At 41.7% G+C, this 26042-nt stretch overlaps 1 protein-coding gene across 1 annotated transcript in view; it reads right to left on the reverse strand.

Moving 5' to 3' along the window:
- CAP2 (cyclase associated actin cytoskeleton regulatory protein 2) overlaps positions 1-22540 on the reverse strand; it is a 141190-nt gene extending 118650 nt beyond the window's left edge. The window contains exons 1-2 of the mRNA XM_070405687.1: positions 22238-22540; positions 687-808 (exon numbers count right to left, since the gene is read on the reverse strand). Coding sequence (XP_070261788.1) covers positions 687-807 — 121 coding nt within the window. The 5' untranslated portion in view covers position 808; positions 22238-22540. The remainder of the gene's footprint in view (positions 1-686; positions 809-22237) is intronic.
- Between the last annotated feature and the right edge of the window lie 3502 nt (positions 22541-26042).

The raw sequence follows: 26042 nt of genomic DNA on the forward strand, positions 1-26042 counted from the left end.
AATTATTGATTGGCTACCTCCTGCACGCCCCACACTGGGGATTGAGCCCTGCAATCCGGGCATGTGCCCTGACTGGGAATTGAGCTGTGACCTCCTGGTTCATAGGATGATGCTCAATCACCGAGCCACGCTGGCCAGGCCTTTGCATATATTTTTAAAAGTGTGTTTGGTTAGGAGCAGGCACAAGTAAAACAACATGATGGGATCATGTCACTAGGAATTCACATTCGGATTCACATCGGGTTCACTCTTTTAAAACTGCAGTTCTTAAAATTAATGACTTGTTCTTTTTAAAATTAAAATCTACAGAATAATAATTCCTTCCAGTTTACATTCCAACTGAGAACATTAGTTTCTTTTTGATAATCACTTAGATAATATATTTAGTCATTGAGCGTGGAAGAGCAGCATAAACACCAAAACGAAAGAATAATGATACTTGGCACATGGATATGCTCTTAACAGGCGGAGGTGCTGGTAATTTTTGTGGAGTGTGCATTGAAACTTTTTTTCCCTTTCTATTTTTCATGGATTGCTTGCATCTGGTGAATGTCATGGTCACATATAAAGGAAGGAGTAGGGAAGTTGAAGAAAGTAGACAGAAATATTTCTTGAGAACTAAGTGATGGGGACAAAATGAAGTGACCCACGTAGAGATGGGTAATGACAACGGTTTGTGGCCCTACCTCCGTTGACACCGTTAATTTCCCCACAGTTTCCAGGAGGCCGGTGTGACACCGCAGACAGCAACTCCAGTCGGCCGACTGCCTGTTCCAGTCTCTCCACCAATCCCTGCATCGCCTCCATTCTAGAAGACAGGAACAAATGGAGTTCATGTGAGCTCAGGCAGGATTAGCAAGCTGACACCATCACCCTTAGTAGTGGCAAGAAGGAAAATAAAAATTGCTGGGAAGGGCTTTAATTACCTAGAGAGTATTTCTACATGTCAGGGAAATATGTGAAAAGCAAAAGAACATGAAACTTAGAACAAAAAACCCCCCCAAATATTATTGAGTTTATTCAATTCAGTGACTTTCACAAGCCCCATATGCAATACACAAACATTCACTCTCTTGACAGCATTATCAAGTGTTTCCTTGGGTGGTTCTTTGAGCTATGATACAATCTATGTCCACCACTTACTTAAAAGCCCAAGAATATATATTCACAATTAATATTGTCAACTCTTATTGCTAATGGTGGGAGGAGACGTTAACCATTTCCAATAATTCTTTCTGTTAAAGTATAATTCCGCAGGGGATACTAACCCCTTGTTTACTTAGTTGCCTTAAACCAAACAGCACAGCGCAGGAGAACTGTGAGTTTGTGAAACTGTGCATCATTAAGGAGCCAACAGAGGCCATTGCCTCCAGAGCGAATTGTCTTCTACCTGCTATTAGTGTGTTTCAGGGGTCTGTTGCTAAATTATTTTAAATTGCAATTATTTTGAATGGTGGGTATTTTAATTTAAAATATTATTTCCCTTTGATGTTGGTTGTTTTTAGACAAAATTCAGTTTTAGGTGCGGTAGTTTCTGGAGACAGTGATCTTGAGTTACCCAACACTGTTGGCAGAAATACGCTGGCTTTGAGGTTGGCTAAGGAATTGGGGGTAAAAGTGAGGCTGGGTATCTATCCATCCTTCCTGCTTCCAAACAGATGTTAGATAGCCACACTGAGTATACACAAGGTGAGTCCCTTAGAATTACTGACCCGGAATGTATGTTATTAAGGCAGCCTCTGAGGAATGGAACCCAAGCTCATTTGGCCAGATTCGTGAGATCTAGCTAACAGGTACCATAACTCTGACCATACCAACCTATGGTCTTGGCAAAATCAGGCTGCTGCCTCAGAGAGAGTAAAACAGGCCTCATCTCAGTGTCTGCACTTCTCACTGTTAGGAACTTTCCAAGCATCATTCTGAGCCACAGAGGATGACACGCTCCTGCATCTCAGACAACACTACCCAGAGCGTGGGTAAATTTTATTGCTCTAAGATGTGTAACTATTTTCTCTTTCTGCCGGGAAGGCACTTCTCTTTTGCATTTTGTAGTCTCTTAGTTTTGAGCTTAAATGTAATTACTTGCCATTGCCTTATTTTAAAAACAAGGTTATACTTATCAAAGCACATGGATAGCTCGGTAATTCTGCATCCAAATGTCAGATGGTCATCAGACGCGGATGGGGGAGGCTCACTGTCTGTTTTGGAAAGTCATCTCCTCTAAAATTGCCAGCAGCCACTCTTTCAAAATATGGGGCAGTGTTCTCTGCACGGCTGAAATCAGCATCTAATCCCAAGGGCACTCAAAATTAGAAGTTTCTCATCTATTCTCTTCCTCTTAATGTCAGAGCTTTTACTTCCACCGCAAGTGAAAAAAAAAAAAAAAGGAAGAAGAAAATTAAATCCATTACGTAAGCTTGTGAAGGAACTGGGTGTCCTGTAGGTAGGTGGGTGAAGGCCATTTGAGAAATGATAAAAGCCCCTCTAATCTTTTAATAGTTGCCCATCTGTTCACAGTTATCTGTTCCCTGTTACTCAACTTGCCAAATGTTACCACCATAGACCAAGCCCACGCTAGAAAAGAATGTGTTTGCTTTCCTAGTGAGCTGGTTGTCCCCCAACAGAAAAGCACCAAGTACCTCCAGTCACCCCAGAGCTGTTAGAGGAAGGCCTGTTACATTTCACACGTAGGATTGCTGTCCCTGACTGTGGCTTAATCAGCTTCCCAGACAAGACCCAAACCACACATTATCTAGTGCTTCGTATGTTGAAAGACAATAGGAGTGAGTTAGCCCATAAACTGCAGGGCTGGGCAGACTGGTGTGGAATGCAGTCTAAAAGTGAATCAGATGTCACTTCATGTGAAATCACCATGAACTGAAGTCTTGCCACAGCCTCATACGAGGTCAATATGCAACTTCATGCAAGGAAGCTGGAAAGATGCCTCTGGGTTTAAAATTTTAGAACAGTTTCTAGAAGAAATGGAAGAACAAATAAAAGAAAGAATACACCAAGATATAAAAAACATACGTTAGTATTCCCAAAAAACATGACAGGGTCCAAGATGGCTGTGTCCTCTTCTTTAACACATACACACACACACACACACACACACACACACACACACACACTTCTCCCCACATGCGCCCTCAGCTGCTAGCTTGGCTCTCAAGAATGAAGAAAGAACAGAGCTGCAGATTCTCCAAATTCTTCCCAGGCAATTCCATTCACCTTGGTTTTTCAAAATGGATTTAGCCAAGTTTTGACGAGGAGGTGGGAGCCAGGAATTAAGAATTAGATTGAGGAAATGGATAGGGGAGTCAAAGCAAATGCAGGCAGCTAGATCCGGCTATGGAATGAGTCAGGGTCAGTGGACAAATGATGTGGATCAGGAAGCCAGGAAAGAAGGGAAAATGGCAAGATGGTGGATGTAAGATGTTCTGGGAATCGGATGAGACACCAAGAGAAGCCAGATGTATAGCTGGAGAATCAAGAGACTGGTTTAGATGCTGCTGCTCAGATTTTCTACTCAAGTACTAACCAACCTTGAGCTTATAGAGGATAAACACCAATGTTTGACCAGAGTGTGAGGGTAAGCAAAAAGAAAAAGGTGGAGGAACACAGAACTTCACAACTTTCTCTTTTTAATGTTTTAGGAAATGATACTTGAGGTTAATCTTAATGCTTTATTTTGCATTATTTTTTGAGTATTCTCTTTTGAGTTTCTCTATAATGAGAAGTATAAGTTATCCTTGCGTGTCCTTTTTTTCTTATTTAAATTTCTCCTTCACCCTTCATTTTTTATAGTTTAATTTTTATTTTTATCAAAGCCAAATAAGAGCAGATGTAGAGTCAACAGTTCTTCAAGGCTTATGATAAAACAGAACAGTCCCCTGACTGCCTCCTTCCATTCTTTGATTTGAGAGTCAACCATTTGCAATTCTTTTAGCTGTTTACTTTAGTGCTGTAATTGCCTCCTTATTTCTAAATAATATGCTTATAGTTCTAGGTCTCGTTTGCTTTCTTCACTTTCAGACATTATCCACTGAGTTCCCACCAAATCAAAAGGGTTTACTGTTCTCTTGCCCCATCCCCACCAGCACATACATGCACATTTCCTTTTATCCCATTCTCCCAACAGGGTTATATCTCAATTTTTCTGTGACCAACAATCAGTGTTAATACAGTTATGACTAATCACAGCTAAGTCATGATTTTCACTTGTTGCATAGCTTGTTTTCTTAAAGCCACGTTTTTCAGCTTCTCAGTTGTCTACACACTTAAAAAAATTAATCATCTCCAAAATCTTCCCCCAGTTGTGTAAGTCCACTTTCAATGGGACCAACCACATCTGGAATTCTTAGTTCTTTCTTCTCAGAGTTATCTCTTCTGGAGAATTACTCCAACTGCATGGTTGTTCCGTAGGCCTGCTGCACATCTGTAACCTGGGATCTGCCTTCACCGTCGCTGAAGGTGAACAGAGAAACCATCCTAGGGATTTCTCTCCCCCATTCCTTATGTGCTATCACCTGTTTTCTGGACTCTATCTCCTCCTCTTTCTTGGTGTATTTCCTTGATTGGAAAGAGCATTGTCTTTTGAAAAAAGGTACATGAAAGGCCAATTTTTTTGAGATTTTGCATGCCTGAGAATATCTTTATTTTGCTCTCACACTTGATTGGTGATTAGGCTGAGTATAGAATTGCAGGCTGAAAATTTTCCTCAGAATTTTAAAGGCATTGCTCCATGTCTTCTAGTTCCCTAGGTTACTGCGGAGAAGTCCAAGCCATTCTGATTCTTCATCCTTGGGATATTATCTGTGTTTTCCTCTCTGGAGGAAGTTTTTGGAATCCTTCTCATTGTCCCCAGTGTTTAGAACTTTTATGATGAGACTAGAGGCCCGGTGCACAAAATTCATGCACGGGTTGGGGGTGTCCCTCAGCCCGGCCTGCACCGTCTCCAATCTGGGACCCCTCGAGGGATGTCCGACTGCCGGTTGAGGCCCATTCCTGTGGAATCGGGCCTCAACCGGCAGTCGGACATCCCCCTCACAATCTGGGACTACTGGCTCCTAACCACTCGCCTGCGTGCCTGCCTGATTGCCCCTAACCACTTCTGCCTGCCAGCCTTATCGCCCCCTAACCGCTCCCCTGCCAGCCTGATTGATGCCTAACTGCTCCCCTGCTGGCCTGATCACCCCCAATGCTCTCCCCTGCTGGCCCAATTGCCCACAACTGCCCTCCCCTGCTGGCCTGATTGCCCAAAACTGCCCTCCCCTGCCGCGACCTGCCTCCTCCGCCAGGACCCGCCTCCTTTGCACAAGGCGGTAGAGACACCAGGACTGACCTCCTCCATGCTGCACAGAGCCGTGGGACCCCCAGGCCTCACCACGTGGAGCGGCTGCTGGGCCCCGCCTCCGCTGTGCACATGGCCATCTTGTGGCGGCCACCTTGTGATGACATCGCATGCGAGGGCGCGAGGACCACCTAGGCTTTTATTAGTATAGATACTTTGTTGTTGATCAAATATTCTCCTTAAAATAATTTTCAAAAGGTGTAGAAAAGGTAGGAAAATGGGTATTGCACATTGTATGTCTCTGGGTGAGTTTATAAACCAAAGTTTTGAGTGTTTTTTTTCAAATAAAGAAGTTAGCATTCTAAATATTTAAACAATTCAAACATCTCTCATACCAATTTCATACATTTACAAATATTTCATACACTTCAACAAGAATATAGCCAGTAAGTATTCTCAAAGGCACCTCTGAGAATAATAACGTGTCTTGGAATAATAAGCTGTGCTAGAAACATTATTGTAGGATAAAAGATAGCTATCATAACAAAAAAAATTTCTTTTGCTTCATTGGTCATTTTATAGAACCCATCCTCAAAGTTTAGGAATTTGGTTCCTAACACTGTCCAATGGCCAATGTTATACCAACAGTACCATGACTAAGCTTAAAGCACTGAGGGAGAGAGCGTGCACACATTTCTATCCTTCTCATGGCAGTTTCCAGAAAACCAGAGTTCCCCACACTTTCAAACATTTTATAAGATCTAAATTGTTTTGCCCATTTTTAACTAGGATGTTATAGAGGCTTTGGAATCACTAGCTGGGAGATTCTGGGAAAAGAGCTTAATTTTGCTTTGTTTTAGTTACTACTTATACATAGAGTTGATGGAAGTATGCATATGAAGACATACAAAGAATGGCACATGGTCAGTGATAAACTTGCTAGCTCCTGCTATGAAGACATCCCATCTCATTTTTCTTTCCATGGGAGTAGTTAGATCTACATACCGCTACATCAAGTCTTTGGGGATTTGCAATGTTCAGCAAGATCTGGCCAAGGAAAATGAGCAGCTGAAAAGTTTAGGCTATTATTATCGTATTATTATTTATTATCATTATTATTTTCAACATTTGATTTCTCTAAAAGAGGTTTTCTCAAAACTTATGTGTAATGGTTACTATGAAATGAAAATTTGGCTATGTAATTAGTACTTTTTTAGTCATATATTTCCCCCTAAACATTTTTATGATGATTCTTTTGCTTTTAAATTGTCCCCTGCGAAGGACACAAGCATAATCTCTGTGGAATCATTTTTGGAAAATAACACTCCTTCATCCCTCATATATTGCACCCAAACCATCTTATGCTCAGGGTCTACAAAGGCCCTATCTACTTGGTCTAACCAGTTATAAAAAGCAGCTTTCATAGTCACTTTGAAAATTGACACCCCATGGCCCAGAATAAACGGTGATAAGCCCCGAGTAACAGCGTGTTTGTCTGTATAGCCTTCTGGTGCCTGTAAGACATACTGCCCAATTAAAATACCGCCTCATGCTGTCTTTCCTGCCAGCACATGCACACCTTGCCTCCCAAGGAGATTAGTCCGAGCTTTCCATGGGCTGATTCTCCTTGTATCTCCCACTGAGCCTGCATGCTGCCATGTACATGGAGAATTCTATAAATACTTTCTGATTGACTAATTAATTGGCTACCCCTCACTGCCTTTCCCTCACCTGCCCACATCCTGGCATAATCTCAGATCAGGCAGAAAGCCAACTTTTCATGGGAGAAATGTCCATGTAAAAGAAGATACTAGATTAGTTTTCCCACTTAAAACCACAGTGATGCCCTGGCCGGTGTGTCTCAGTTGGTTGGGCTGTCCTATGCGCCCAGGAGTTGCCAGTTCAGTTCCCAGGTTCCAGTATTGATCCCCGGCTGGGGGAGGCAGCCGATTGGTGTTTCTCTCTCTCTCTCCCTCTCCCTTCCTCTCTCTGAAAATCAATTAAAAATCTTTAAAGCAAGCAAGCAAGCAAACAAACAAACAAACAAAACAAAGCCACAATGGCTTCCTCCTGCCTTGATTTAAAAGGGCACACACTTGCTCTCTCTAATATAAACCGTAGGCTTTTCCATGGTTCCTCCTTCTTTTTTAGGTTTCAAAAATTTTATAACTACATTGTCTAAAGGGTTTTTTGTTTGTTTGTTTGTTTTGTAAATTCTTCAGAGCAAGTTCTTAAGACAAGTAGAGCAGAAAGCTACTTTGGTAACTCTTTCCTGTTAATAAAAGGGCTGGGTCTTCTGGGTGTCCGGGTTGCTAGTTTGCAGCTCTCCTTAAGAGGCCAAAGGTGCAGAAATAATTGTGGTGAGAGTTTCTCTTCTGTTGTCTCTGTGCCTAACTTTGTGCTCTTCACGATCCGTTTCTCCTGCTCTTCAGAGCTTCTGATTCCGTAAGGGTCCAGTGGATTTCAAAGATCATAAGACAAAGATTAACTAGAAAATAGACTTGAAGTGACTAGGAAATTGAAGACTTTCAAACCTTGTTTCATGGTGAGGCTGGGCAGCTGGCTTATGGGTGAGCTCTCTGTGAACAATAAAGTCAGGGTAGGCTACTTTCTCGATAATTCCACCAAATTTAAAAAATGTTGTTAAACTACCATCAAACTAGACTGTCCTGGATTGTTAAATTCTCTTTACCATGACTATATTAATTATCTTTTTTTTCCCAGGAAGATCTTGTGATTCAGTCTTACTAACTGGAATAATAGTATATATAGAAAAACAATGATATTCATTCATTCACTCATTCAGTGACTATCTCACTGATTATGCTTGCTTCACTCATTCAGTTAGTCTCCACGACCTGCTAAGCACAATGCTCATATCTAGAAAATCAGGAGTGATTAAAATACTCCTGCCCAGCTGTAGTGGGAGGGGCTGGAAGCAGACCCTGCTTGGTCAAGCCAAAGAATTATTTCACTAGGAGACACATTCACGTTGCTGAGGTGCCTGCCTTCATGTCTTTTGCTTACTCTCCCACAGAGCATTTCTGGAGCCAGCTTCTTACCAAACAGAAAAGAAAAAAAGGCACTGTTTTCTTTATATTGCAAAAAAGTTCCAAGAGTGGTTGAGTGTTGAAATAGTGTAATCATAATACAAGAGATTAGGGAGTTATACAGGAAAAGAACACTTAAAATTTTTCACAAAACTGGAGAGAACATATATGAAATCCTGATTGGCCATTTGCTTAATGTCCCACTACAGAGATAAGAAGCAAATCTTCAGTTAATTTTCAATAGGACCTCACTCCAGCTCTCTGTACCTTGTCAGACTCCTGAGATCCAGTCATAGAGATGACCCCCTCCTCCTATACTTGCCCCCCCCCATCTCTCCTCTATGCTGTGGTTCTGCTGTTTCCACTGCCTCAAGGTCCTTCCTGGCACTGCTGCACCCACTTTTCAAACCTCAACTTCTCTGAGGAGTCTTTCAGCGTCTCACAAATCAGAGGTAACTTGCCTCCAGGTATTAACTTCCTGTCACCCGAAGGTAAAATAAGCAACCACATATAGAAATTACCTCCCCATCCATTTGCCCTCTGTACTCTGGTGGTACCACTCCTCAGAACCACCCCTGATCATTCTCATATCATAAACATTTCTCTTCAAGGTTGGAATTTATGAAGATAAGAGGCTAGGGTTTACAACTTGAGGTAGTGCAAAAGCATTTTTTGGCATCAGAGAATCTTAATTTGAGATCCTGCCCCTTAATTGCTCGCATAATGCCCCTCACTTCCAAAACACAAACTCTTTCCTTCTTCATTCATATGCACATGTGTGAGCTGTGTTCTGTGCTGGTTGCTGGGGCTGCACAGGTGGATGAGACTCAGAGTGTCTTCGAGGCACCATGATCTCCTTGAGGAGAGGACAGTTTGGCTGTTGGGGATAGGCCAGCACTCTAGGACACCAGGCTGCAGGGAACTGGGTAATTTCAGCTGGAAAGAGCCCAATGAGAACTGAGACCCTGGGGGAATCTAAGTATATCTTGAAGGCTTGCTCTGTGCCTTGACTTGGGGTGGTGGGACTGGGTAAGGACACAGCCATAAAGTCATAGGCTGTGAAGGCTGAGTGGAAGCAGGACAGATCCTTATTCCACTCCCCTATCCTGAAGTGGGAACTCCTTTAGCTAAGCGTGAAGTAAGGACTCTCCATGGAAAAGTAGCTTCCTCCCCAAACTCTGCCATGATCCTTTCTAGGCTCCAATGTTGTTGGGGAAGCTCTTTCTATTCCTGTGTCCCCATGCTGCCCTTCTGCTCTTGTTAGGCCACTGAGGAAGAAGAGGTCAAAGAGATGCTCTAGGAGTTCTCAAGGGCCACACCTGGCACTGGGAAAAGAAGAGCCATGGAGATGCCACTGGCAGGGCTTTCATGGACGTTTTGTCCCTCCCAAAAGTAAATATACTGCTCTCCTTGTATCCAGAATATATAAAGAACTCTTAAACTCAATAATAAGACCAACACTCCAACTTAAAAATGGGCAAAATATTGTATAGACATTTTCCCAATAGTACATATAAAGACATTCAATATTAATAGTCATTAGAGAAAGTGAAATACAAATCAAAGCCACACAATATCACTTCATTCCCAGTAGGATGGCTACAACCAAAAAGACATATAATAACAAGTGCTGGCGAGGCTAAAGAGAAATTGGGACCTTCATATACTGTTGTGGGAATGTAAAATGATGCAGCTGCTGTGGAAAACAGTTTGGAAGTTTCTTAAAAAGTTAAGCATATATTTGACATATGACCCAGTCATCCCACCCATAGGTATCTACTCAAGAGATACAAAAACATATGTACACACACACAATAACTTGTCTACAAATATCCCTAGCAACATCATTCATAATGGCCAAAAAAAGGAAGCAACTTAAATTTCCATCGATAGATGAATGGATAAAAGAAATGTGGTATATTCATTCATTGGAATATTACTTGCCAATAAAGAGGAATGAAGTAGTGATCATGCTACAACATGGGTGAACTGCCAAAACACTATGCTACATAAAAGAGGCAGAGATAGAAGACCATGTGTTCTACAATTCCATTTATATGAATATCTAGGAAAAGCAGATCTGTAGAGACAAAAAAATAGATTAGGGGTTGCCTAGGGCTGGAAACAGGAAAGGAGAGTGACTTTAAATGGACACAAAGTTTCTGTCTGAAGTCATGGAAATGATTTAAATTAGAATTGCCGTGGCAGTTGCACAGTGCTGTATATGTACTAAAAATTACTGAATTGTGCATGTAAAATGGGTGAATAGCATGATATGCAAAATTTTAGCTCAATAAAGCATTTAAAATCAAATAAAAAATAAGTACTGTTCCTCTTTATAAAGGTAGTTTAAAACCTATTATCTCTGATAACATGATGCTCTCTTCTCCGAGCAAAGTGATAGATGGTAACTAAACTTAGCCAGAGACTGCTCTGAGAGGCCACACTCCTCTCTCCTGGAACTAGTTGTAGGGGTCAAGATAGGGGACAGAAAAGAGTGGCAGTTCTCACTGTTCCTCTCCCTCCTGTGCATCAGAATCACTGGGAAGGGTTGCGCCTTAAATGCAGATTCCTAAGCCCCACACTCAGCTATACAATTCAGTGGTCCTGGGTATTGCTAGGAATCTGCATTTTTAATAAGTACAATATGAGGTCCCCCCCTTTGAGAAGCCCTGTAATAGAAGAGTGTAATATGGGAGCATGTGGGAAGGGTCTAGAAATGGAGCACTCAACTGAGCCCTGGGAAGTAGGGAGGCCACTAAAGTTTGAATAGGAACTAAACTAAATCTCAAAGGATGAGGAGGTGTTGTTCAGAGGAAAAGTAAGTAAGGGTGTTCCTGAGCCTATGGCCAGTTTGTGCAAAGACATGGAGACAGTACAGCCAGAAAATATTTATTGAGCATTGACTATGTGCCAGGAGCTTTCTAAGAAAGCAGGAGAACGAGGAGCTTGATGGGGAGTTAGAAAGAGTGGTTGATAAAGCTGGAAAGGGACTCGGGGAATTACTGCCATGATGACAGCGGATTGAAGATCTGAGAGATGTATAAAATAGGTAAAGTCTGAGAAAGGATTAAATGGGATCAGGAGGGAAATGCAGAAGGTGGGATTTCTTAGATGTCTTGCTCTGTGGTAGGGTGGTGTCAATCAAAACAGGGATAGGGAGTGGAGGTGGGTAATGAAGAGAAGCACTTTTGGACCTGTGAGTTTCAAGTGCCTATGTTGATACTGAGAGGATAGCTGGCAGCTGCAAATAGGAACCCAAAGTCCAGGGGACTTCTGGAATGGAAGTATAAGTATTACCTACCTAATAATAATAACTGCCCCGGGACTCTATGGAAGATTAAAGGAGACTGTGAACTATAAGTGATGCCTAAGTGCTGTAATTTATCTGTGAATGCTCCACAGCACTCATCATCATGATCTGTCCCAAGTGCTCAACCTGTGAACTATTATTGAGTGTATTACCACCTCTCCTATCCCCAAACACAACAACCCTAACACTTCACACACCACTCATCCAAGACCATGCTAAGAACAAGGGTGGGGAACCTTTTTTCTTCCAAGGGCCATCTGGATATTTATAGCATCATTCATGGGCCATACAAAATTATCAACTTAAAAATTAGCCTGCTATATTTGGTCAAACATTTAATTAACTCACCCCGAATGCCTTGCCAGGGCCAGGCTAAATGATTTCGTGAGCCTTATACGGCCCTTGGGATGGACATTCCGCACCCCTGCCATAGAACAAAGAAACTACAGAAATGCTATTGACTGAAAGCATAAAGGGGAAAGCATTTTTTTATGGTCAGTTATTTCTCTTAGCATAACTAGAAGTATTTTACTTCATTAAATCTTGTCTTTCAGTGTTAAGACTGCCATGTCTCTCTGGACTAATGAAGGTAAGAAGTTTTGCTGAAATTCTTCCTAATCTCAACATTCTGGCACTCATTGTAAAATTTATATACAATTGAATAATAGATTCAGCAACTCTCTTAAAAGAAAAGCTGTAAGGATCACTTCGTAAGTGCTGGGCCAGATTTGTGCATGGATATTTTCAACAAATGTGACTGTGATCATTATACTTAAAGTAGCCAGGTGATGGATTTGGCCCAGGCACTCTCCTCCAATCCCTTTTTGCTTCTTCATGTGCCTCCAGCCTCTGGGTCTCCTTTCAGACTTGACTTTGATTTATTAGGAGTGACAAAATCAGTTTTCAAATAGAGCTGTGAGCCATCAAAGAACTAGAGGTTCTTCTTTTTTGCTCCTTAGACCTGACAGCCCAAAAGAAATGGGAAACAGATAAAGGGCAAGATGAAAAGAAAAAAATGGCAGGGTGTAGGAAAAACAGAGGGGAAAAGGAGGAGGAAACTACCAGTGACATCTTGAAGGTATAAGCCCACTGTAGCCTTTCTCTAAATTATATTCAAAATGCAAAAAGCAACTCCCTGACTCTGAAAGATAAACAATAGCAAGTGAATTGAGGACAGCAACCAAACTTGAAAACGGGGCCCATTTGGGGCTATGTTTTGGGGTTTTTCTTTTTCTCTACAGAGTTGGCCCAAAGATTGGACCTGTGCAGGAGGTGCGGGCAAGGAAATCTTCCAGAGAACCCTCCTCTTTTTGGCCAGAAGACCTGGAAAGGAGACCCTTGTAAATCGAAGAATGTGAGGAAAAGAGCAGGTTTTTCCCATTTTTTTCTTCTTTGAGTAGCCACAGTCACAGAATTGTGTGGCATAAGCAGCTAAAAATTTCTGCAAAAGAAACCTAGTCTTATTGCCAAAGAGCGGGGGTGGGGGTCGGGGGGAAAGGGCCCTTGTGGTTCAAAGAGTGTGGGAGAATCCCTGTAATTTTTTCTCGCTCACTTTTCTCTCAGGGCTTTGCCTTGAGGGTGACTCTAGTCTATTCTGCAGCACCATGAGCAACTAAAACTTTAAGAGAATGAAACATTTTTGGCAGAAGATCAGGAAAAATTGGTTCTTAAGGGAGAGTAGAGTGTGGGAGGAATCCCAGAGGAGAGAACTGAAGAAGGGGATCCCCTGATTGTATGCATGGAGTGCAGGCCATGGTTTCTCCCCTGGGCTGTGCAGATGTGGGGCAGACCCAATGGCTTTGAGAACTGAACGATGATATAAGCCACTGTTGAAGTCCCAGTCTAAGACGTGACTTGTGCTTCCACGAGACCCAAAACAGCACAGCAAAAGCTTTGAAAAATGAACAAATGTTGGAACCATTGCTCATAGAATACAAGCCAGAACTGGATAAACTGCCTGGTAAGACAAAAACATTGAGCATTTTAAAAGGATTCAGAGTCTCAGAACATAATATTCAAAATGTCAAGAATTCAATCCCAAAATGTCTGACATGCAAGGGACTGGGAAAATGTCATCATTTCTCAAGAGAAAAAACAATCAACAACTCCACGATGACACTATGTTGAAATTATCAGATTTATAGGAGCTATTTTAACTATGTTCCAGGTGATAAAGGTAAACACTCTTGAAATGAATGGAAAGATCAAAATTCTCATAAGAGACACAGAACCAAAAAATACAATAACAATAAAAAAACACAAATACACTGGATGAATTCAATGGCAGAACAGAGAAGTCAAAGGGAAATGTCAGTGAACTTGATGATATAGATATTATCTAATTTAAAGAACAGAGAGGAGAGAAGATTGAACAACAACAACAAAATGAACAGAGCCTAAGAAGCCTGTGGGACAATATTAAAAGGTTTAATATTAATGTCATTGGAATCCCAGGTGAAGACAAAGAGATTTAGGCAGGAAACATATTTGAAGAAATATTTGCCCCAAACTTCCCAAACATGGTGAAGGCTATCCATTTACAGATCCAATGATAGCGCTATCTGGTCCTTATACACATACATGCATACACACGTAATACCTTAAAGTGAGTGCCTCCAAAGGGAAGAACAAGAAAGATGAGCAAAGTGAAGCTATAACTGCCTAAAAATAAATAAATAAAATGTGATGGGCCATCATCTCCTTTTAAGAGGTATCCCAAGTACCAAGACCTTTACTTCTAAATGTCTTTCTTAAATCTAACAGAACAATGAGTCATTAGAACTATGTCAGTCATTAAATTGGTTCATCTACCAATACTAAACTTACAGATGGCATTTACCATATTATAGACCCTTGATTTTTGGTCAGAAAACAGAGGCAGGATGAGCTACAAAGAGATTTTCCAATTTGTATATAACTTAAAAGATCTTTGTAAAACTCTCTTGCATATTTTTAGGTAGGCATATAAAAACTTTCAAGAAAATGTAAATAGTTGTGAAGAATGTAACTTCTAGCATTCTGCAAAAGTAAAACTATTTTATCACTAGCTGAAATATATCCATTGAAATTCATCACCACTCATTTTAAAAGGATACATAAACAGGCTGCTCTTTGAAAGTCATAAATTTTGCATAATAACATTTTCTCCTTGAATTTATATTTCCATTCTTCTTCCACCATAGAATTTTACCCTAGTTTTATGTATTTTATGCTTTAATGTCTTTTATTCAATACCCTATCATACTTTTTTCTGCATCAAAATATGTATATACACTTAATTTAAATCCAGTGGCAAAAAAAGTTCTTCTAGTTGTTATTGTTGTAACTATCATTTGAATGCAAATTATAAAAATAATACAAATATGACAAATGTTGACACATAATTACTAAATGTAAATAAAAAGTAAATTTTATTGGAAACCCCTCTCTTTTGAGAACTTTGATTTTTCAATTATTTCATGCATAAGGGGATGAATATTCATATTATTAGAATGAGTAAAGATTGAAAACCAATTTGACTCAATTTTTGTTTTTATCAATGAAAATGCTAGGAAACTATTCACATAAATAAGGAGATAAGAATGAATGAGATTTTATAACAGAAACATTACTCAATTCTTTGAATTCCTTCTGAGCTATATACTAAACATCACATGGTGATGAAATATCAAAAACTATTTTAACCATCAGTGAAAGGAAAAATTGGGGAAGACTGAAATTTAGTGAGTACCCTATCTATTCATCCATCTGGATTATCTCAGCCATTCATGGTCTTTGCCTAGGCAATTCACAAATCTGTACACAGAGATGTGAACTTGTCGAAAACTTCTAGTGGAGACAGTAATTATGTTCTATGGGAATGCAAATACATTTTATCATGTGGAAGTCCAATTGACTTCCCTCTCAAACTATGAAGAAGCCAGTGTTATATCTATTAAGTAAATTCATTTCAGCATTCCTATCAATGGTCCTCTTTGATTGTAGACTTTTCTGGCTCTCTTATTTTTAAATGTTTAAAATGTTAATTTTATTATTTGTATGAGAATCATGTTTCATTCTCTTTTAAATTTTTCCTTTAACATTAGTTTACAGTTTCATTAGAGTACCTTCATTGTTGTTGTTTTTTAAATCAAAGACTTAGAAAACATATGATTTGCAATGTCCAGGAAATATAATTATTGACTTTCTCATCTCCAAACTGATATTCTAAATGTCCCCCTTTTTTTGCTCTCCCCATTCCCTAGATTTTTACATCCTTGGACAATGCAATTTAATAAAATGGGTTAGAGATAGACCTTTTAGTAAAATGGACGAATAAGATAGGTTTGAGATAGGCCTTTCTTACATAAAATGAGAGAAAGGTGATTATGGAAAAGAAGGTGGGAAATACCTGTGTGTGTGTACCTTTGGAAGTCTCTGCAAACTATGTAGTTAATGTACACAGTTTGAAGAATGTAGGAAGCACAAAAATTAGTCCCAGCCTGGCCAGTGTGGCTCAGTAGTTGAGCATCGACCTATGAAGCAGGAGGTCACAGTACCATTCCCAGTTAGGGCACGCACCTGGGTTGCGGGTCCATCTCCCGCATACAGGAGGCAGCCGATCAATGATTCTCTCTCATCATTGATGTTTCTATCTCTCTCTCCCTCTCCCTTCCTCTCTAAAATATATATATATTATTTTATATATCCTCTCATATACTTTTTAAAAATGAATTCCACCCCTCATTGTATACTACCTGGACTCATTTGCATTAACAAACCTCTTCTTAAAGTTTTCAATTACTGAAGAACTTAGATAATTGTCCACCTTCCATTCTGAGGGAAGAGGAGGCCTATGAAGGGAGAGGCCATTAGGAAGCAGGATGGAAGAAGCGGGGGGCTCTCTATAGAAGGAACTTTGAACAATCAGAGGGTACCACGAGAGTACTAAGAAATGAAAAAGAAGAAGTGGATATGAAGAAAAAACGAAACTTCAAGCTTTAAAAATTTTGTCCAAATATTTGCGAACCTACATGGTACCCCTGAAAATGTCTTGCTACAGCTTCTAGCACGGTAGAAGATGATGCCAGGAAAAAGATGGTGTTTAGCCTAATGCCAAGCAACAAATTAGATAAACTCTTCCGTCAACATGCTAACTGGGCCAAATATCTCAGCTTCCTGCCACTTGAGAGAGGTGAGCAGAAGCACCAGACTGTATTCATTAGGTGGAAAGACCAACCTTACATGACACTAGTCTATTATCTACACATTCTGGGCAATACAGAGGTTTCTAAACTCAGATTCCATAAAATGAACTACAACTACATGTCAGACTACAATCAGACTGAAATATGCATTCACCACTGTGAAGCCTATTTTACCTGGTTCTGGAAAATACGATTGGCCAGTGTTCTTAGTGTGGTCCAATGTGGCTGCTTCTTGTTAACTTAGAGTAAAATAACCGATTTGTCTCATTAGAATTCAGTGATTCTTCTCAGAATAAAACTACGTAGAAACAAGGTTGGACCTAATGATGACGACCACCTAAGCAGATCCTTTGAGATCTATGTTCACAGCTTAGGTCATCTTCTGTTCTGTCTCAGATCAGATCCTTCACTGATATTCATCTTTGTATCCCTTTTGCTTCTCACTGGACGTATAACAGTCACTCAGTGTGGCGGAATGAATAAATAATCAGGGGATCCCAGAGTGTCTCTGGATTTCGATGGGGACTGATGCAAAGCAATAAAGGTTATTTTCTCATGAAACTGAGTACAAGTACAGACACAAGACAAGGTCTGTCTTTGGTGTCTCCAGCATCTGGCTTCTCCAGGGACCATCATCCTCTTCAATACTGCCATCTATACCACCTCATTTCTACTTGCAGTCTCCCAGAATGCTCTGGCTCTTTATTATCCCTTTCTATCAAAACAAGAATAATTTTAGAACAGACTTTTATACTGTAGAATGGCCCTTAAGTTCTGTTAGCTGGTGCTATGATTCCACTTATACGTGGTACCTAGAACAGGCAAATTCATAGAGACAGAAAGTAGAATGGTGGTTGCCAGGGGCTGAGGGAAGGGGGAGAATAGGGGTTTATTGTATAACTAGAGGCCTGATGCATGAAATTTGTGCAAGAGTAGGCCTTCCTTCCCCCAGGACCAGGTCTTCCCTTGCAGCCCCAGCTTTGTCTAGAAGGTCGTCCAGAAGGACATCTGGAAGGACGTCTGGATGGACATCCAGTCTAATTAGCATTTTATTATTATAGATGGGGACAGAGTTTCAGTTAGGGATGATGAAGTTCTGGAGATGATGCTGATTATTGCACAACTTTTAAAATGCACTTACTGCCACTGAATTGTACAATTTAGAATGGTTTAAAATGGCAAATTTTATGTTATGTATATTTTACCACAATAGAAAATAAACTTTAAAAAATCCCTTACAATGGCTTGTTCTGACCTGAGGGTGCTCCCCTACTTCCTAAGTGGAAATATCCCAAATAAACTGTAAAAGCTCACAGCCTGAATCACAGCAGACCCACAAAGTGTCCAAGGCTAAAATTCCAGATTTCCAACTGGCTTGTTACCAGAATAACCAAACTGATTGGAACATTGGAGTACCCAGCAGGATACCATACAAGGAAAATGTTAGTGAAGATTAGTAAGCACTTACTAGTATGTACCTTGCTTAAAGTAATGTTTCTTTGATATAATAAAGTTGTCCTCTGTCCCATCCCAAACCCAGGTGATATACCAGTAAGAGGATGGAGATGTTCATAAGTGATTGAGGTAAGTGGTCCTGCTGTGAAATTGTTGTAAAGTTTTAGATTAGTATTTTTCCATGCTTCTTAGGTCAGGAGAAAGTAGATATTACAATTAGAATTTAAATAGGATGAGAAGTCAGGCTCTCAGCTCTAGTTACTTTATCTGGGTTTGAGGGAGTGAATAAGCAGGGTAGATAGCATTAATCTATAAGTCAGAGGAAGAATCAACCTTTTTTGGGTCATTAAAATACAAGGCACATTCACATTCACATGGAAGAATTCTTGCACATGTGTGCCAAGACATGAAAAGAAAGTTTCCAAATTACACTCTTTGTAATAGCAAAAGACTCAACCCAAATGCCCATCAATGAGAGAATGGGTAAATAAATTATGGAATATCTAACAGTGAATACTATATAGCTACATGCAACAATTTGGATAATTCTTAAAAACATAATGTTGAATTTTTAAAAGTGAGAATATTATATATACCCTTTTTATAAATCAAAAATAAGCAAACCAAAACAACATATTGTTTAGGAATACATACATATGTCATAAAACTGTTTTACAGTACAGGAATGATTAACACAAAATTCAGGGTTGGGAAGGAACGGGAATGGCATAGGAGAAACTCACAAAGAAAGATGCAACAGCATAGGTAATAATCTAGTCTTTTTTTCTAGCCATCTGTTTATTTTCTTTATCAGTCTTTTTTTTAATCTTTTTTTTTAATCTTTGCAAGTCCTTTATCAGTCTTATTGAGAGATAACGCACATAAGATACAATTCACCCATTTAAAGTGTACAATTCAATGATATGTACAGCCACCACCACGGTCAATTTTAGAACATTTTCATCAGCTCAAAAAGAAACCTTGTGCCCTTTAACTAACACCCTCCCTCCCTAACTCCAATCCTCAGCCCTAAGTAACCACTACTCAACTTTCTGTCTCTATAGATTTCCCTGTTCTGAACATTTTCATATGAACAGAATTATACAATGTGTGGTATTTTGTGACTAGCTTCTTTCACTTTGGATAATGTTTTCAAGGTTCATACACATTTTAGCATGTATCAGCACCCCATTCCTTTTTATGGGCAAATGATATCCCATTGTATGGATATAACCACATTTCATTTATCCATTCATTAGCCGATGAACATTTGGGTTGTTTCCACTTTTTGGCTATTATGAATAATGCTGCTATAAACATTTGTATATAGGATTTACGTGGACATATGCTTCCATTTCTTTTGGGGATATATATATATATATATATATTTGGAAAGAAATTGCTTTATTATATGGTAACTCTGTTTAACTTTTAAGGCACTGTCAAATTGTTTTCCAAAGCAGTCGCACCATTGGATATTCCCACCAGCAGTGTATAAGGCTTCCAATTCCTCCACATCCTCACCAACTGTCATTATCTGACTTTTGAATGTAGCCATCTGAATGGGTGCGAAGTGGTATCTCACTGTGGTTTTGATTGGCACTTTGCTGATGAATGAGGATGCCGAGCATCTGTTCAGGTGCTTATTGGTCATTTCTTTGGAGAAATGCCCATTCAGATCCTTTGACCATTTTTATTTTGGGTTATTTATCGTTTGATTATTGAGCTGTAAGAGTTCTCTCTATATTTTGGATACAAATTCCTTATCAGATATATGATTTTAAAATACTTTCTTCCATTGTGGGAGTCACCTTTTTACAATTATCTAGTTCTTAAGTCCTAGTTTTAAAGCTGAGTGATGGGATCACAGGTGGTCATCTGAATGTAATGTTTGTAGCTTACATAAACTTAAAGTATTATTTTTATGTAGAAAATATTACATAATTAATGAATTAAAGACGAAACCTTATGCATAAAGATGTCCATTAGGTAATATTCAAGACAAAACACTGTAATTCCCAAGATAAGTTAATGCTACTCTTGAAGACATTTAACTTAACTCCTAGGTATGACTCTTAGGCACTAGAAGAATCTGGCTCATCAATCCTTTCAAAAGGTTCCTCTCCAAACTCTGTCACATGGGAGTAGCAAACTACTAACAACAGAACAAAACTCTCCCTCCCCTCCTGTTTTTGTCCCCCGCTCTCCCCACCTCCTCTCCCAAGCTAAGGATGATTTTTACATTTTTAAATGCACCGGGGGGGGGGGGGGGGGGGGGGGGGGGAGATTATATGAACTTCAAATTTCAGTGTCCATAAATAAAACAAAATGCAACCACACCATTCCTTTCCATATTGCCTATGGCTGCTTCCAACTACAGTGGCACAGTTGAGCAATTATACTAGAGAGACCACGTGGCCAGCAAAGTCTACCATTGAGTCCTCTACTAAAAAAGCTTACCAAAATTCACACTCTGTTGACAAACTGACTTCTCACTCAACAATGAGCAGCAAAAACTTTTCCCACTAGCCAAGACCAACTTGACGGCCACCTTCATGATTCTTCATAGTCAATTTCTTTTTATCTTTATTTTAACAAATATTTATATGACACCTTGATTCTGATTTTATTAAGCATTTTTAGATTTGGGGTCGTTCCTTGCAAAATATGCAATTTCAAGAAGTCATGATCCAGCCACACTCAAGAAGTCATGATTGAGTTCATTAGTTTAATTGAGTTCATTAGTTTAATAAGCTTTTATGTCTGCTCATTACGTGCCCTGAGTCAAATACTGTTTGGTGCTATAAGAACTACCAAAAGCCACCTTTGCCCTCAAGAGGCTTACAGTCTAATTAGACTCTTGTCACCATAAGAACAATTTTCCCAAAGATCACTCGGCTGTTGTAATCTTACATTAAGTGGCCTTAGATATTTTACCCGAGAATGCTAAGGCATGGTCTTTAAAGGAAAAGCAGTGGTTATTCGCGGTAAAGAAATAGTGTTCTGCAAACAACTCTGGAAAACTAAGGTGAGTGTGTCCCATAGCTTCTGCTTTCCCACGGGTTCTTGATCGTTTTGCTAACTGTTCACCTCCTTCCGCTTGGGCCGTTGGGACCTAATCAATATCGTAAATGCAGACACCTGTATTTATTCATTGTAAAGAATGCATCAATTCAAGTATTGCTAAAACTTGCAGCCTGTTATTTATGATGAGAATAAAGGAAAGGCCATCCGCATATGTGATTTCAGCCCAAAAAGTGATGACAGCGCGACTGCGAGCATGAACCACCCTCTCCCCAAAGCGGTCCGCGAGCCAGCGGTGAGGCGCCTTCTCCAAGCTGCCCCTCAACGCCTCCGTCGCGTTTGCATTTAAAGGTGACTCCTGGCCTCAGGTCAGGTTCCGCAGGGAAGCCGGGTCCGCCTTCCCCAGCACCTTCTGATGGAGATGCCCGCGGTCAGATCCAGCCCAACGACAGCCCCCGACCCTCCCTAACCCGCACCCGCGCGAGGCGCAGAGCCCGGCGCGCGGACACCCGCAAAGTTTGACGAGCCTGGCGCGCAAGGCCGCCCCCGCCGCCCGCCCCGCCGCCAGCCCGCACCCGCCTCGCCAGCGGCCCGGGCGCTCCGAGCAGGACGGCGGCGGCGGCGGGGGCGGGGTGCGCGGCGGCGCTGACCCAGATGGAGCGGCCTCTCCCGCCCGCGCCCGCGCCCGCGCCCCGCGCAGGGGCCTGGAGCGTCCGGCCTGGCTCCCGCCCGCGTCCCCGCCCCGGGTCCCCGGCGTCCGGCCCCCACCGGCGCCCACACCGCCTCTCTTCCTCGCGTCCCGGCCCCCCTCACCCCACCCGTTCAGCGCAACTTCCGAGCGCCGGCCGCCGGCGCCCCCCGCACCTGCACCCGCGGCCCTCCCCGCCGAGGCCGCGCCCAGCCGCTCCAGGATTACCTGCTGGGGCGTCCTGGGGTCTTGTCCCCCGCGATGCCAAATCCGTGGCCCGCCACTCGAGACCTCCTCCCGTCAGCCCTCCTCCCCTCCTCCTTCCCCTGAATGGGAGTCGGTGTCGGTCACGCTGCTCCCGGGGAGAGCCGCCGGCGGCTTCCGGGAGCTCCAAATACAGACAAGTCAAGGGGGAGAGAGAGGGAGCGCAAAGCCACGCGGGTGGGGAGTGGAAATAAAGGGGAGCAGAGCGGAGAGGGGGGTGGAGGGAAGGAGGGGCAGATGGGCCGTGGGAGAAAAGAGAGGGAGATGGGGAAGGAGAGGAGGGGAGACAGCCTGCCAAGCGCCAGGCTGGGAAAGCAATGAAGTCACCGCATCAGGCAGCATTGCAAAGGAGTCTGGAAAGATCCAGGACGCCCCTGGCTGAAGAAGCCACCGGTAGAGTGGACCTCATACTAGTAAGACTTGTGCAGATAAAGGATGGGCCTTAGGAAGCCACAGGCAGGCCTCTGTGTCCCACAACCCGGTACATGGATAAAGACCCTGGCAGGAGAGGGCGGGGGACATCTCAGGCTTTAGGTAGACATCAAGTTGAGATGCACTCATATCTTGAAACAACATTTTAAAATGTACTTTGCATACGGCATCTTTAAAAGCTGAAAAAAAATGTACCTGATTATTTAAAAACAAATGTTCACCAAACCAATCTATTTTTTTAAGTGTGTATTTGTGGCCATTGTCCCATTATATATTGATTATAATTACAAAATTGGAAGCTTTTTTACTTTTTTATCCAAACCATTAGAAGGAAAACATTGATTTTTCAATTTTCATCAGTTTATTTCAATCTGCAGAAGTGGACTTGAAGCTCTTTGCTGAATAAATGCCAGGAAAATAATTACAGGCAAGAAAGAAAAGGGAGAGGGTATAATTGATACTTTTTAAAGCAAAATTTCCAAACAAACACAAAGATGAATGTCTAAAAAGCCAATATTCTGTGTTGATGCTAAAATGGCATCTGATTTGGTTCTGTGCGTGACAAGGCTCATTCTAACACCATAGGACACAACTTAAATGAAGGTCACTCTTATTACACATTGCTCTTGGCTAACAGTGGTGATGAGTGCCTCTGCATATGTCCAGAACCAATGCATCCTTATTATGCACATGCCTCACATTTGGTAGGTACTCAATACATTTATACGGAATAATGAGTGAATGAATGAATGATGTATTATGTATTTAGAACATTTATGTTCTGTGCCAAGCCAGCTCAGCCAAAGGTTCGAAAGCCTGCGTGAGGGTGGCGAATGGATGAAGAAATGACAAAGAGAATAAGCTGGGTCTAGGTGGATCTTCTGTGCCTGGCTAAGGCCACAAAGAGAGACCCAGACAGCAAGCTGAGCCTTTATTTTATAGCCAAAGGTAAACAAGGTAGTGGTCACCATAGTTACAATGTTCTTATGAGTTTCACTTGTTTTGGCAGCACTTGCTGCAGCTCCCTCAGCCCATTAGCTTCCCAGATAAGATCTCATAAGGTCAAGCTTATTTATGCTAAGACGGCTATGCCCTCTAAGCCGGGACTTGTTTGTGGCTTTGCTAACAGGTCAGTCCTAGGCTTAACCCTATAGCCGCGCCCTACAATGTTCCAGCCATATAAAAAAGAATATGTCCATAGGACCAATTTGTGCAGGTTCACAAGAAACTTCCAAATATTCAGTCTAATATGAGTTTTCCCCTTAGCATTAGCATCAACAAATATTAGTAGAACATTTCCTTTAGCTAAGTATATTTTGCATTGGAGTATAAGAATTATGGAGTATATAGGCGAGTAATGCAAAAATCCTGCCCTTAGGTTTATAATATAGTAGGAAGATGAGGAGAGTATAAAAGTAAACACAGTGTAAGAAAGACTGCACAGAAGTGTCCTAGGAGAAGTATGAACAAAGTTATGTGGATGTGCAGAAAAGAGGGAGGTTGCTTCTAATATTGGGGATCAGAGAATGCATCCCAGTGGAAATGAGAGTTGAGCCTTCAAGCAGAAATAAAACAGTAAGAGTGGATGGTGAAGGAAGGACACACAAGATGAAAGGAGCAGCTGGGACAAAAACAGGGGAGGTGACAAAGGATGTCTGAAGGGCAGTCAATGAGTTTAGCTGGAATGGAGAGTTGTGGGAGCCAGCAGTTGTGGGAGATCTGGGAAGGAAGGACACATCCCAGATGGTGGATGCCTTCAATCTGAGCCTGAGGTGTTTGAACCCTAGGGGGTAGGCAGTGGGCAACTATTGACAGTTTTGGAGCAGAATCATGATGGCAATGGTTAATTTGGTGATGTGGTGGTTCTGTCTAGGATTGGAAAGAAATACGAGGCAAAAAAAAAAATCCTCTCATTCTTTCAATTCTCCTTGAGATTCCAATCCAAATCTGCATTTCTCCTTAGCAGATCATCTCAGCTGCTGTACAAGATCCACTGATGCCATGTTAACATCTATGCATTCAACTTTTCTCAAAACTTCTCCTCCCCTCCCCTCCCCTCTCCTCCCCTCCCCTCCCCTCCCCCTCCCCTCCCCTCCCCTCCCCCCTCCCCTCCCCTCCCCTCTCCTCTCCTCTCCTCTCCTCTCCTCTCCTCTCCTCTCCTCTCCTCTCCTCTCCTCTTCTCTCCTCTCCTCTCTTCTCCTCCCCTCCCCTCCCCTCCCCTCCCATTCCCTCCTTAGATTTCATTTGAATTAATTTCCCCATTCCTTGTCAACAATATTCTTGTCTTATTCCATCTTGGGCCCCTCCTCTTGCATCTGAAACTCCGCCTCACCATTGATTTTGTTCCCCTGGATTCCCCTGAAATTGCAATCAGCCAGGGCTGTACCAAGAGCTAATGATATGGTAAATGATATGGTAGACACTTGGAAAAGGGGGCTCATCATTGGAATGGCTCTACTATTCCTCCGCCTTTCATTATATAGCGTAAAACTTTTAAACTTGTTTATGTGAAGGGGCTTTGCTAGAATCTTGACAGAAAGTAGGTGACTCAGAGCTTCAAAAATTCATAGTCCATAAGCTTACACAAGTATCAGTGGGAATCCAGGCTTTCACGATCCCCTTCCAGATTCTGCTCCTGGAGTCCAACACGCAGGGGGTTAACCATCTCTGTACTGGCTTGGTGGACAGTTCTCCCAAAGGGGTGCATTGGATGGAAACCAATGAATCCAAATAGACCTCCTTTCTTAAGCAGTGTTCCTGCTAGGGCACGGAGAGAGTGTGTCTCTGGATTCCAAATTGTGCCCTAAATGCTGGGCCCCAGGTCTCTGTGAAGCCTGCTCCACCCACATAGCTGCTGGGACAACTGAGATCAGATTATTGCCCCTGCACTGTCTTACCTTAGCCCCATTCACCACATTGGCATGTCTTTTACTGGCAAATAGAAAACACCCAGTGAACACAAGTTCTTTTTTGGAGCTTTTCCTAGCCCCGAGAGAAAAGGATGATGATGGCGTGCCTTCACAAACACGCCTTCTCAGGAGGCAGAAGACCTGAGAGCATGTTCCCAGTGTACCATGGGAGTTTGTATTTTATTTCAAGGACTGACAAGTGGAAAGTTACCCATGGCAATTTTACCAGCGGTTGATTCACACATTGTAGATGCTGAGAATGCAGTACTCTGAGCAAGCAGCCTAATAGCCATAGTGAAGACTTACTGAGCACTTACCTGTGCCAAGCTCTGTTCTAAGCATTTTATATGTATTAACTCACCAGCTTTATGAGGTGGGTACTGTTCTCATCTGCACTTCATAAATGAAGAACTGGGCATAGAGTGGTT

Source organism: Myotis yumanensis, unplaced genomic scaffold (genome assembly GCF_028538775.1).
Source record: "Myotis yumanensis isolate MYYU_CA2020_CCGP unplaced genomic scaffold, mMyoYum1.0.hap1 SCAF_2, whole genome shotgun sequence".
Taxonomy (NCBI): domain Eukaryota; kingdom Metazoa; phylum Chordata; class Mammalia; order Chiroptera; family Vespertilionidae; genus Myotis; species Myotis yumanensis.